At 40.1% G+C, this 14,885-nt stretch overlaps 1 protein-coding gene and 1 pseudogene across 1 annotated transcript; one reads left to right on the forward strand and one right to left on the reverse strand.

Annotated features, from left to right (window-relative positions):
- Positions 1-119: 119 nt before the first annotated feature.
- On the reverse strand, positions 120-11,128 carry cdk1 (cyclin-dependent kinase 1). Its single transcript, XM_038268531.1, has 8 exons — positions 11,016-11,128; positions 10,652-10,694; positions 7,816-7,972; positions 4,924-5,047; positions 2,506-2,676; positions 2,274-2,437; positions 2,050-2,191; positions 120-354 (listed from the first exon to the last, which is right to left on the reverse strand). Exons 2-8 carry the CDS (start codon positions 10,686-10,688, stop codon positions 244-246), a joined length of 906 nt encoding a protein of 301 aa, XP_038124459.1. The 5' UTR covers positions 10,689-10,694; positions 11,016-11,128; the 3' UTR covers positions 120-243.
- Positions 11,129-12,257: 1,129 nt separating this feature from the next.
- LOC119772211 lies at positions 12,258-12,926 on the forward strand (annotated as a pseudogene).
- Positions 12,927-14,885: the final 1,959 nt, after the last annotated feature.

The raw sequence follows: 14,885 nt of genomic DNA on the forward strand, positions 1-14,885 counted from the left end.
CCAGCTTGGTTGTCCAGATTGACATTTTGGTTAAACTGGGAGTAAAAAGCTCAATTTCTTCCTTTTTGACATCAGGACATATTTAAAGAACATTTTTAGCCCCAAGACAAAAAGAAAAATTCAGAATCAGACAGATTAACTTTAATGAAAAGATTGTAGAAACTTTAGGTGAACAATAAATTCCACGCAAACAAACAAGTATTTACAGGTGAATAGTTTACAGAGGCCGTTTCTACGGAGGCTCTAGATGCTGGCGGCAGTCGGCAGGGTGGATTTGTCCAGGTCATCGAAGTATGGATGTGTCATGGCCTCACGGGCAGAGATCCTCTTCGGCGGGTTGTAGGTCAGCATTTTCTGTGAGGAGGAGGAACGGACAGAGCAGAGTTAGAAGAGGACTCTGTAACCGCTTCAGGCCTTCATGAAGTTCTGCGTGGTGTCCAGAAATGTTTGTGAACAACCGCAGGATAGAGTGTTTGAGCTTAACCCCGCCCCCATGTCCTTGCATTTCACCATAACTTGTCTGTTGCTAAGAAACCTGCCAGCATGAAGGTCCTCTGGTCTGACAGGATCAAATCTCTGGTTTAACACCACCTCTACTGACAGTGAGGTTTCTAGAAATTTCTTCTGAAGGTTCACTGAGTCTAAGGCCATTTCTCAATCTGTGTACTTGTGCGTTCTCATGTACTCGTGAAACATCATCAGCCTCAGCCCTAGTACTGTTCCAATTCATAATAACAGCAGACAGAGAACGGACAAAGTCCCCGGATGTTGTTCTTGCCCCTCCCTCTTTACCCAGCATGCATCAGAGCAGACTTGTCTGTTCTCCAGACTGACAGCTGTCCCAGCATGCACTGCGGCAGCGTCTAGGTTAGCGCTCACAGAGCTCAAAGTATCAAGTTAAAAGTTTGCTTTTCTGTGGACGATCTATACAAATACGTTTTAAGATCATTCTAGGTGAGAACATTATACTTTAAGCATCACTATATGGTCCATTAACTGATTTAATGCTTAATTTATAAAAAGTTCCGATGTTGAGAGGACCACGGCAACCAGCTGAGCTCCGAGGGTAACGGCAGCCAGGGCTAACGTTAGCCCGAATGAGCAGCCTTCTCTCTGCATAGCCGTGTGTGGCACATGTTGGCAAAATGTTCATTTGATTTGTGTTTATTAACTGAGTTAATCATTATTCCCCCGATAAATGAAAGAAGTCATAATTTATTATTATCTACAGTCTATTAATAACATAAGGTGAAGCTCCAGGCTAGCTTTGAATTTGGTGATGTCATCAGGACGCTACTGTTCCAACTGACCCAGATTTATTCTGGCCGTTTTTCAATTCACGAGAACGAGAGTACGGACTCACGTTCTCATCAAGTCCGGTCTTGGTAAGAACGCCAGCACGCAGCATAGACATGGGTCAATTGGAACAGAAGCGTACTCGTGATGTCCTCACACGCTCGGCTCTTCTAGAGCTGCATTTCACCTCCTGTTATAAATAGTCTAGATAATAATAAATTATTACTTTTTTCATTTAGTGGGGGAATAATAATGAGCACAGTCAGATAAACAAATCAAATGAAAATTTTGCCAAAAAAAATAATAAATTGTCATGAGACCCAGCGGTCCTTCACACACGGCTATGCAGGGAGAGGGCCGCTGCAGACGGACTGCGGTTAGCCTCGGAGCTCCGCTGGTTGCCGAGGTCCTCTCAACTTTGGAAATCTTTTTTTTTTTTTTTATTCCGCATTAAACCGGTAAATGGACCATATAGTGACGCTTTAAAGTATAATATTCTCGCCTTAAATGATCTTAAAACGTACTTTTATTGAACAACAGCAACAGAAGGAGAACTTTTAACTTTCAATGGAGCGCTTCTAAGGCGGTTCTAAACCTCAGGGAAACCTGAAGGTTTGATCATCTGCTGTCAGTAATCTAAAGGGTCTGAGGTCAAAGATCTAATGAATGCGTATCAGACAGATAAGCTTCACGCTGAGGTCGATCATCAGACTCTTATTCTGACACCAAACCAGCAGCGGTCCTGCTTCTTACCGCCAACAGGTCCAGACCGTCAGTATCCAGGTTCTTCACCATGGACGGCAGGTTGCCGGGCTTCCATTTAGGGAAGGTGCTTTTGTAGTCAGGCAGGTTCTCCACGTCGGGCCACACGTCATTGTTTGGAGTGCCCAGCGTTCTGCAAAAGAACCTCTGTCAGCAACAGAACCAGCTGCCTCTTGTTTGGCCTGCAGGGTCAGAACCTGCAACCGGACCCCCACCTGAAGATCCTGAAGAGCTGGTCGATCTCAGAGTCTCCGTGGAAGAGAGGCTTCTTGGTAGCCAGCTCGGCAAAGATGGTTCCGGTGCTCCAGACGTCCACAGGGGTAGAATATCTGGGGGAACCCAGCAGGACCTCAGGAGCCCGGTACCACAGAGTCACAACCTGAGAGCGCAAAGGTCAGGGTTAGAGCGGCACCAGAGAAGGTCCGGTCGGAGACGTCTGCTGCTCACCTCATGGGTGTACACTCTGACCGGAACGCCAAACGCCCGGGCCAGGCCGAAGTCCGCCAGCTTGATGACTCCCTTGTTGTCTATGAGGAGGTTCTGAGGCTTCAGGTCCCGGTGGAGGACCCGGCGACAGTGGCAGAAGTAAATCCCCTCCAAGATCTGGTAGAGGTAGCTCTGTCAGGAGGAGAGAGAGGCAGCCATCAGGACCCAGGTTCTCCTGAGCGCCCAATGGGCCGGCCGAACCAGGGCGGTGTTCCCCGCATCATCAGGACAACGCCTGTGTTTTACCAGGAGCTGCGTTTCCATTACACATCAGTGCAAATTATAACCACCCAAATCAGTTCACTAAATGGAGACATTTGGAGAAAATATAATAAATCACATTGGACTAAAACTTTTTACTTCTACTCCTCAGATTGGTGAAGAGTAGGAATGCATTGGAATGCCTGTTGGTATTAAAAAAATAAAATAAAAATTATAATTAGTTTAATCCAGATAATTCATTTATTTGTGGTTGGAGTTGGTGCTGCCCCAACTTATTGTTCCCCACATACCAAAATAAATCGTTTTTCAAGATGATGCAAATGTTAAATTTGAAACTGTTATAATTAGTTATAAAACTGAGAAAAGGAAATCTATGAAGTTATCATCAAGAATTGTAGAAAAATGTTTAACAGGGTAATGCAGTAAAGCTTCTGTCTTTGACATTTTTTCCTGCATTACTTTTACTTTTAGTAGTTTTAAAATGGTACTTTTACACTTTGCTGGAGTAAACAGCTAAAGTTGATCCTCTTACCTCTACAAAAGTGTTTTTAAACAGAAGGATTTATACTTCTACTTAAGTATAGAGGATGATCTTTTATTTCTGGGTGGATCATCTAAAAAGGTGGTCCTTATAACTGTCAATCATTCTAGTGATATGTTTACGTGAGGCCGTCCTACATGCTCATCCTGTTAGCTATCATTTTCTGCGCATGCGCTCTTTCAGGCGTATATCTGTGGTGAGCTACGGTTTCAGGTCACATTTCTCACCGCGGTTCTTTCAAAATGACCGAGGCAGATATATCCCAGAATGCTTTGTGCGGAGAGCTCTCCTCGCAAAGCATTATGGGATTTGCTGTCACAGCGGCCCATAACAAAGATGGCGTAGGCGCCACCCGGTGGAGGAGGAGTTGCGTGACCAACGGAGCAAAAAGAAGTGATTATGTCTGAACGGTCAGTGAGCTGAGTTCACTATAAAATCCACCATATAGTCCCTGCTCTATGTAGTGATTGAGGAATTAAGGGGTTAGGGTGGACCTTCAGACATAGTAGGCTGGTATGATCTATGAGAACAGCAACTTTTAAACAGAGCATGTAGGGGAAAAAATGGGCTCATGCACGCTCTCACACACGCATTCAATAGGCGTTCCCTCTCTGGGAGGGTCTTCATAGGAAGGTCTTTTAAAGAAATTCTCAAAAATCCTCCACAATACCTCAAACCCTTTAGGGCACTCAGTGAAGTCCTTTGAAAATCCAAATTTCAAGCCAGTAGTGTTATTGGAATCCAGGACAAGACCTTATTGCCTTTGTAACATTCAAAATATATGGATACTTGGATGGCACAAATTAATGTCCATGTAATAACAAGAAACGCCAACTTGCCCAAATATATTAAGCAAAATAACAATAGTGCTTCTATAAGAAATTCATGAAAAACACTCAGAGTAAAAGTTGTCCAACATAACCTTAGGCATTAACGCTGATACTGGCACTTGCATTTTTTAGTTTATAAACCTCAATATAATTGTTAATTAGGGTATTTAACTATTAGAAACTTTTCAGTTTGTTCTTTACCTTTTTTTCTTAACTTATAATTTTTCTTCCAACTTAATTTCCAGTAGTTATTTTTCAAGGGCCCATCTAATTGGTCAAATGCCAAAATATGATTTACAGCCATGTAGCAGCATCTTTGCTGAATGGCTGGATATAGATCTTGTGCTTCTAGACCTCACTGAGGGACTGGGGGACTCCATTTGTAAGGGGTATGCAAGAGATCAAAAACGCTAACTTTCCCTATAAAGGGTTAAGTAATAATATCGATACTTTTGACACCTCATGATGGCGCCCTCTACAGCTACGGCTGAAATATGGATCTGTTTCAAGTGTCTACATTCCACCACCGCCATGTTCTGAGGTATGCTAACAAAGGTTTACTTATTTTTTTGTTGCTTTTTTAAGTTGTAGTTATTTAAACATCACAACAGTAAAACTTTAAATTCTGCAGAACATCAACATAGCTTTGACAGAAACTCAGCTGCTGTTTAAGTTTGCTTTGATTTGTTTTTAGGTTAAAATTATGAAAAATCAGTTTTATCAGTAGACAAAGAAATGAGCAGCACAGATCAGGGAGGGTCAGACTGGAAATGTTTGGGTCGCTACCTTGACCAGCATGGGGTCCATGTACTGGCCCGACGGGATGGAGTCCAGGTACTTCTTCAGGTCCATGGAGAGGAACTCAAAGATGAGGTAGAGACGAGACTCCTGCATCAGGACGTCCAGGAGCCTGGTACACACGGGGGACATCAGTGACATCATCAGTGACATCACAATAAGAGGCTGATAGATTAAATACATTATCCAATGAGTTTTGCCTAAGAGCTTCATCAAAAAACCAGGCCGACCCCGTATGAAGGGACATGAGCTTCTGGAGACTGATTGGTCTCACCGTGAACTCGCTTCAGGTACCTGAACCGCTGCTAAGAGATGGTCGGGTTAAGATGAGATACGGTGAGAAACGGAGCAGAGTGATGAAACATTAGAGCAACCAGGAGACCTTTGAGGTCCAGAGTCCCGGTGTTCTGTCAGACCAGCATACCCATGGTCAATACGCATGTGCAAAATGTGAAATTTGCCTTTATCTCTTTAATTTTGGAAGAAAAATAGACTAAACTACTTTAATGGGCGTGTATCCCTTTAGTCATGTACAAAAATATGATTTACGGTCAGATTGCAATAAGCTTGAAAAAACACAAAAAAAAGTAAGTATTTAAATCTTTTTTTTTTGTACATGAGGTAGTTTAAAGTCTATTTTCCATACTAAACTAAAGGGATAAGCTAAAGGGATAAACGCAAATCTGACGTTGTGCGGATGCGTATTGACTATGGGTATGCTGGTCTGACGGGTACGCTCATCTATGTACTCGTTCCCATATACACTTACCAGTGGCAAGTCTGACAGTGGAAAAATTTTAATTTCTTGGAAAGTAAGCTTGTTTGAGCGATGCAAACAGCAACTTTTAAACAGCGTGCACGAGCAGAAATGAGTTTGTGCACGCTGTGACAAATTGGTTTAGTTTGTGTTCACCACTTGACCCTTATTCTTATTTCTGATTCATAATGCTTAAATTTAAACATTAGTTTGCAACTTTGCTTCCCTTACTATCCCCCGGTTTGTGTTTGCATTATGTTTCAGTTTCCATCTATTTATATGTTTATGTTAAAGCTACTACTACAGGATTATTGGTTGAACTTGTGTATTTTGTTTCAAAGTATAGTCATGGTATTATTTTTCCTTTTCACTCACCATTGTTCGTCCCAGTATTTTCTGCTAAATTGGCCAGATGATGTCATTGATCCTTGCTGGGTTCTACCATTTAGAAGGTTTCCTTTGGAGTAATGCTTTGTTTGTTTTTCTTTAAAGTAATTTCTTGAGTTATCTGGTATCACATTGTTTATTTTGCAGACTCTTTCATTGTGTAGATGAGTTTTAAGATTAATCATTTTATTCTGGTTTCTCTGTTTAGACTTTTTTTTCTACCTGTTTAATTGTGACTTGGTCCACTCAGCTGACTCAAACTAATTTTTTATTATTTCGTAAATATTTCGTTGTCATCGTTGGACGCTCCTTTTAAATCTTTGTTTACAGGAAAAGTTGTTCTTGTTACCATAGATCTCTCCATGTGCTCCTGCAGCTGACAGGTTGATCGCTCTGTTATCGACTAGTTTTCCCTTAGAGCAGCTTACTCATCACCTCAGCCAGAAATCAGACGGATCTGGGGATTAATTTAGTCTTTTCTACCGAATCTGTAAACGTTTTTCTCTTCTTATTCAGTGAGGCGACATGAACTGGAGGGAAGTTATATTATTTTTTTTTTTTATCCTTTTTTTCCGACAAGGGAGTTTTCAGTAGATGTTTTTCTCATTGTGTCTTGTTAACTAATAAAAAAATAAATTTTTAGTCATGACTGCCAAATACATGACTTTTTTCCCCCTCATATTGCCAAATATAATTATTCCATTGATTAATCAATAATTACTTTAGAGATTGATTTCCAATCCGTGTATCATTCGTTCTTTCTATTTTCAATTGCCAATCAAAAAACAAAAAATTGACTGGTTATTTTGTTTTTTATGGTTAAACCAAAAACGAAAAAAGGATTTGTTTTTCATATATCAATTCTAAGCTCAGATCAATAATACGAAATGGAAAAAACGGACAGCGACGCATAATTTGATTTTAATATTTAATCGGTACAGTTTACGTGACCCGGAAATAGCTCTTTGCGCAGCAGTTGGGGTAATGAAGTGGTTACCATGGCGACGCTAGAACCATACACTATGTTGATCGAGAAGCTGTTTGTTGTTGCTAGTTAAAAGTACAGTGCACAGAAAAGTTTCAAGAAAAAAGTTATACCTGGAAAATCCTGTTGATTTTCTCCGTTGTCATGTCCTCCTCCTTAAGAGTCACACGCTTGGATCCTCGAAATAACACGTAACTGTCCATGGCTGATAGGTCCGACTGCCTTATCTGGTGCAGCTTGATCGAACGTGGTGGGGGTAAGCCAATTGTTTTTTTAGCTAACGCTCCACCAAACTTCCGGGTCACGTAAACTGTACCGATTAAATATTAAAATCAAATTATGCGTTGCTGTCCGTTTTTCCATTTCGTATTCTTGATCTGAGCTTAGAATTGATATATGAAAAACAAATCCTTTTTTCGTTTTTGGTTTAACCATAAAGAACAAAAAACAAAATAACCAGTCAATTTTTTATTTTTTGTTTTTTGATTGACAATTGAAAATAGAAAGAACGAATGATACACGGATTATTTCCTGTCACGGATTCCCAGATGCCTGTATGTTTAACCCACTGAGATGTAGCGGTTTAGACTAAAGCCCCTTTGAGCAGGACGCCATGCAGACCTGAGACCAACGGGTCCTCAGTGACTGAGCAGCGGACCCGTTTGGAGCTCGGTACCATGGAAACCATGAAAACCAGTCCACCAGCAGAGCGCCTGTCCAGGCTGATTACCGAGCCCAAAAAGCAGCGTACCGTACTACGTTGGGATGTTTGAGCTCCTGGAGCAGAGACACCTCTCTGACGGCGGTGCTTGGAACCCCCTCCTCCTCGCTCTCCAGGCGGATCTTCTTCATGGCCACCACCTGCCCCGTAGCCTTGTGTCTGCCCTTATACACCACCCCATAGGTACCTGGAAAAACAAGGCCAGAGGATGACGTCACACTCACAGCAAACCGAGCCCCGGGGAGCAGCAGAGACCCACAGGCTCTCAGACCTCATGGGAGTAAAAGGGTTGGTTCATCTGCAGCAACTGATGCTTAACATTCCCATCACACCACTCTGTTTAAAACTGCAAAACAAGAAAAATACTATCCTGGGTTTTATAAAACGATTCTTGTTTCTTAAAGGTATAGAGAGTGATCTGTTATTTCTGGTTGGATCATCTAAATAAGTGGTCCTCCTAACTGTCAATCATTCTGGTATAACGTGCTCGTCCCGTTAGCTATCTTTTTCTGCGCATGCGCTCTTTCAGGCGTATATCTGTGGTGAGCTACGGTTTCAGACAGTCATTGAAGCTCACCTTTCTCACCGCGATTCTTTGAAAATGGCCGAGGGTCGTAAGACAAAAAGTGTGTACGAAGAGATGAAAAGAAAGGCCTCAGAAGAGGCGGATATATCCCAGAATGCTTTGTGCAGAGGGCTTTCCTCGCAAAGCATTATGGGATTTGCTGTCACAGCAGCTCGCTGTCGAAAGAGGCTGTTGCTACCTGACAGCGGTGACTAATAAAGATGCCGCAGGCACCACTCGGTGGAGGAGGATTTACATGACCAACGGAGCAAAAAGTAGTGATCACCTGTCTGAACGGTCAGTAAACTGAGTTCACTATAAAGTTCACTATATAGTCCCCGCTCTATGTAGTTTTTGAGGAATTTAAAGGTTAGGGCGGACGTTTGGACACAGTAAGCTGGTATGAGCTATGAGAACAGAACTTTTAAACTGAGCCCATTTCTCCTCATGCTCACTCTTGCACGCTCTCACACGTTTTTGTTTTGTTTTTTTTAAGCGGAGAGGGCGGATCTTAAAAAAAAAAAAAAATCATCCACAATACCTTTAAGGACAGTTAGCCAATTGCTAGTGATGATCAATCAGGCATCTTGAAGCTAAACTGTATTAATGCTGCGTTGATACCGTCTCACAGAATACTGACATCTGCTGGACGTTTAAAGACACTACCGAATTAATTTGATGACCTAGAATAATGATATAATTTAAGTTATTGTAGGTTATATTTTATTATTTCACATCTATACTTAAATTTAAAATAAATTTGATATTTCTAGATACAGCCAATAAATAATGTAAACATTTATCATAACATGGAAATTTAGAAAATTTTAGACACTACAGTGAGCTGATTGGACAAACTGAACTGAATTGATCTGATGACCTAGTACAATGATATAATTTAGGTTATATTGTAATATTTCATATTTATAATTAAATAAAAGTGATATTTTTATGTGCAGCCAACAGACAATGTTAACATATATCATGACGTTAAAATTTAGGGGGAAATGTGAACGAGGATGATTGTGGATTTTAAATCATAATTTTAAAACAATAAGTACAGTAAAAACAGTAAATAAACTAAGTGTCAGTTTGAAATTAACTTTAATTCAGATAAGTTGAGTGATAACTGAGAGGAAAAGGATGACGCAATGAGAACGGCTGAAACGTTCTTGTTCCTTTTAGGCTGCTCCAACATTTGTCATATTTTTAATGAGACAAGACATTTTTTTTTTTAGCAGATGCATCATGTTGACAGATATGCTTTTAAACCCAGTTTAGTGAGTCAGTTAGAAACAGCTCATGTATCGGTCACATGACTTTCTTGAATCAACACGCGCACAAATACAGTGTTGGGCTCCACGCCTGCACCCAAGCATCGGTGTTAATGGACCAATCACTACCTATTGCTGCTAATAGCAGCATAAGATCTGATCACAGATGTATTCATTTATTTACTTAAGGGCCCCCATTAGGCTCCGTTTTCAACTAAAAAACCTCAATCAGTACAGTAGAAACAACATAACAACATTATTAAATCACACAACAGAAATTCCTTATTAGAGATTTCTTACACATGAAAAATAATCTACAAATAAGTAAAAAATGTCTTGGATTAAGTGTATTTACCCTTAATTTATGAAGGTAAATGAGACAGTTTGCTAATGGAATGAGGATTTCTACTCTTAAAATTAGATAATATGCACTTGAAACAAAACAATGAAATTGTTTTTTCTTATTTCAAGTGTAAATTGTCTCATTCCATTGGCAAATGTCTTTTTTACATTCTCAATCCAAGAACAAATGCACCTATTTTAAGAGGAAAAGGACTTATCTACATTTTGATTTTTTCCCCCAGTGTACGATTTAATTAAAAAGAGACGTGATTTTTTTTATAATTCTCATATTCTGTGGCATCATACTCCACATGGAGATGGTGCGGTGTATAAATGTGTTTTTAATGCATTAGTTCTTGAGCAAAAGTCAGATTAAAAGCTCGTCTTTTATCTGATCAGATTTTTGGTGCTTTGCTGAAGAAGCCAGTCAGAAGGAAGCATTTCTGTCAGATACAATCAGCTGAACAATTAATCTGAACTATGGGATTAGATAATAGATTTTTTGGAGGAAGGAAACCTGGTGGGAATAAAGACAGTCCCTGTCAGGAAGGTCCTCTGGTCCTACAGGACCTGGATCTCCTGCGGTTCCTCCAGTCAGTCAGTCTGTCAGCTGATGCTGCTTTAATCCACAGCAGTTCAACTCTGCCAAATTTTAACTTTTGATTGAAAGGAAAATAAGACAAACCTTCTCCGATCTTCTCTATTTTGACATAATCTTCCATCACGGCCTGAAAGAAAAGATGAAACGACTCACTTAACAAAAGACCAGACAGTTTTAAAACTTTAACTCCATCAGCACAGATATTTCAAATCCTCCGGACATGAGGCGTCCCAGATATGAGCCGGAGCAGCAGACTGATCTGATCAGAACATCTGGACACTGACCTGGACTCAGCCGTTAGCTTAGCCAATGCTAAGCCGGGACAAGCAGAGTCAAATCCTACTTTAATATCAGGGACTTTTAACTGCCTCAACAGCTTCAGGTCAAACCTCAGACTGACTAACGGTGCCCTCAGCCACTCAAAGAGGTGGAAAACAAAGAGAAATACCTTGTTTTGATGATCTAGAGCAAAGTTATCTTCATTAACCGACTTTCTGTCGCTTCTGGAGGAGAGAGGCTGATTTTGAACAAACCGCAACACAGCAGAGGTTCAAAACGCTCCAATCAGCTGCCGCCATACATTTGAAAACAGCCAATCACAGAGGCGGACACTTCCCTTCTGCTTGAGCGGGAAACAACCCGCCGACGTAACAACGTTTTTCTAAAGAACTTTATTGACAAAAAGAAAAGTGACAAGCAGCAAAAAAAAACACAACAAAAAACTCCCCGAATTAACCAATTAAACCAAGATTTAACTTAAAGATTAAGGTTTGAAATTATGAGCACGAATTTGACTAGGTGTTTATTATGTTGGATTAAATTAAACAGTTCGGGAAAATATAATTTTTTTTTATTTAGTTTATCATTATTATTTTTTTTTTTTCTTTTTATGGGAGTGAGTCTTGTTTCCTGATTCCGTGTTTAACTCCTTATCAGTTGTCGGCAGTAATGCACTTTAACTAGTCATAAAACCTTACAAGAAGAAGAAGAAAACAAGCATTACTCCTAAAAGAAAAACTGCTTAAATTATCAAATTAGGTTAAATAAAAGTTTTATTTTTTTTAAAACATAAACAGAGCTGCCCTATATACGTTTATGGATATAAGATTTAAAAGTTCAAATTATGTTATGAGTAAGATTTTAAACTTTTTTATTTTTAAGCATTTATGTAGAGTTTGTGGTTTAGAATTAAATCCAGTGGAAATATTCTCAAAAGTCAATCCAAACCTAAAGTACAGAATAAAATAAAGTATAATGGTTAAATATATACAAAGCTGATAGTTAGAGTGGTTCAAGTTATCCTGAGCTATCTCTATAGTTATGCTGCTATAGGCTTAGACTGCTGGAGGATATAGGGACCCCTGCTACATGCTTGGTTGTATTAAGATTAACAGCAAGTAGCTGTCACCGAAAACGTGCCTATGAAGCGCCTAACTGGACAAAAGCTGGACCAAAGTAGCGAGCGTGACATCAGAGGAGAGGTGCGCGCAAGACCGGTTAAAATTGATGCGCAATGGCCGAATGAAACTCTTTTTTTTTCTCTCTCTCTCTAAAAAGTTTTTTTTTTGTTGCCGTTTCCGCTTTCGCTTATTTATATCTATATATATATATATATATATATATATATATATATATATATATATACATATATATATATATATATATATATATATATATATACTGTATATAGACCAAGATTGTGGAAACCAAGGCCACCACTGCCCGAGCCTGTCCCCAGCTGGAGAACATGAGCTCTGAGCTGAGGGAACAACTTGGAGAGATTCAGCGCTCCCTTCGGAACACCCTCAACCCATCAGAGCTGACCTTTGACCCTGAGACGGCTCATCCTAATCTCATCCTCTCAGAGGACCTGAAGACAGTGACTTTCAGCACTGTGATGAAGTCCTACCCGTCCTCACCGCAGAGGTTTACCAGCTTCTACCAGGTGCTCAGCACTCAAAGCTTCTCAGAAGGGGAACACAGCTGGGAGGTGGAGCTGGAAGGTTCACCGTGGATCGTCGGTATGTGCAACAGTGCAAAGCTGGCACGCGTCGGGGTGCCGTCCGCTCTGGAAAGCAGCCGAAGCTCCTGGTGCCTGATGTGATTCGACAACCTGCTGACTGCTTTTGAGCAGGGTCACCCTGTGCCGCTGAAGAAAACCACAGTGTCTCGCAGACTTGAGGTCAAGCTTAGCTTTAAAACCCACCGGCTGAGCTTCTACAACATTAGCTCCTCCTTTGGGAAGACGCATATCTACACCTTTAAGGCCAATCTAACTGAAGCGGTGCACCTCGCCTACAGGATGATGTCAGGGCATCCCAAAGCAGAGTCACCATTTGGTCATAAATGGGCATTTTGAAAATAAGCACAAGGAGACATATCAATGCGACTGTATCCTTACTACCACATTTCAGAAAAAGTTTAATATGATGAATCAATTAGTACCTGTTTTAAGACTAATATGTGATATTATTGTACTAGTTTAGACTTAGACTCAACTTTATCCCTTGGATTTACTCCTTCAGGGAAATTCTGCTTCCAGTAGCTTATATAGAGTACAGAGAGTTAAAGCAAGAGCCATAAAGGATAGAAATATAACAGACAATATAAAAAGGGTGTATATAGTACCAAAAATGTATTTTAAAAAAGTTGTAATGTCCTGGAATATGTTTCCCTTAGATATAAAATATCTGCACAGTAGAGAGCTGAGGGAAGACTGCACAGTAGTTGACTTTGGTTTATACACTTGTAGAGATGTACTGACCTTATAAATACGTTTTTTTTTCTTTGTTTTGGTTTCAAAAATCTTCAGAAACATAATTCTGGGGGTATTGGACTGCAAAAATGATCTAGAAATAAGTAAAAATTTCTTGAATTAAGTGTATTTACTCTTAATTTGAGTACCGGTAGGTGAAGTAGGTAGGTAGAGTAGGTAAGATGATTTGCCAATGGATTGAGTATTTATACTCTTAAAATGAGATGATGATTTAATATGCACTTGAAATAAAACAATACAATTGTTTTTTTCTCATTTGAAATGTAAATTGCCTTGCTTCATTGGCAAAGTGTCTCACTTACATCCTCAACTCAAGAAATAAGAAAATAAAAATAATGACTTATTTAGATTTCTATCTTTTGCAGTGTACACTTCATTCTGGTTGAAAACAATGTTTAAGCAATTTGATGAGATGTTTTTTTTTTTTTTTTTTGTCCCATGCAGAGAAACAACAGGATGTCAGGTATGTCATGTATGATATAATCAGTAGAGCTTTGACGGCTCAGTGTCGGCCTGATCACAGTCAAAGTTGCAGCTTTGGTATGCGCCCAAAGATGCTAACCTGGGATATTTTGGCCAAATGAATGTCCCTTGAGAAAAGGAACTGTCCTGCATAAAGGTCAAAAACAAAAACTCCCCCAAACTTGAGTGGAGGACAATGCCGGGCCAAGAGGTGTCTCTTATTTATTTTTCAAGGAGTTGGCCACCCTACCCTCTGCCATCAGATTTCTCAACGCCACAGCCAGGACCCTGGTACTTAGATTCTAATCGCCATACAACAACTGTTGTTTCTATAAAGAAGGGAGGAACTTTTATTTTCTTTTTTTTTGCTTGTGTTTTTAGCATTTTAAATGTTAAGTAATTTAAATTTCAACAATAAAAATAATTGCACAAAAATAGTTCTCCCATCATTAGTTTACTTTCAAAAGCACTTAAATGTTTAGTGGAAGATTTTCTTTTTCTGAGTGGATCATCAAAATAAGTGGTCCTCCTAATTGTAAGTCATTCTGGTGATATGTTAACCTAAGCTGTCCTATGTGCTCTTTCCCATTTTTGCTTATGTGGAGAGTCTGACATAGTGGAAAAATTGGAAATCTTCTTTTGGAAAGTAAGTTTGTATGAGCGATGCAAACAGCAACCTGTCATGATTGGAACTCGGAGGTAACCCAATTATGCAGAACACCTCTGACGGACACAGGGATGGAAAGTTTGACAGTTTACTTAGCACAAACACACAGAATGTATAGATTCTGGTTCGGGCCTGGATTCTGGTTTCACCGGAGTCTCGTGGGTCGTTGAGGTTTTCTTTGGGAGAGTCACTGTTGGTTCTGGAGAAGAGTTTAACAGCAGAGTCCGTTTGCTGCTTCAGCGTCTCACGTCTAGCTTGAACAGACCTTGGCTTAGGTTTCCCAGCTCTAGTCCAGAGCTGCTTGGAGGTTCTCAGAGAATCCTCAGGGTTTGGCTCTGAGGGTCGGCTCGGCTGGTTAGCTCTTCCTGAGCTTTCACAGGGGAGGCACGGGTTTTCCTGGAAAAACAGAGATA

The sequence above is a fragment of the Cyprinodon tularosa genome, unplaced genomic scaffold, assembly GCF_016077235.1.
Source record: "Cyprinodon tularosa strain WSP-4 unplaced genomic scaffold, ASM1607723v1 ctg701, whole genome shotgun sequence".
Lineage (NCBI taxonomy): Eukaryota > Metazoa > Chordata > Actinopteri > Cyprinodontiformes > Cyprinodontidae > Cyprinodon > Cyprinodon tularosa.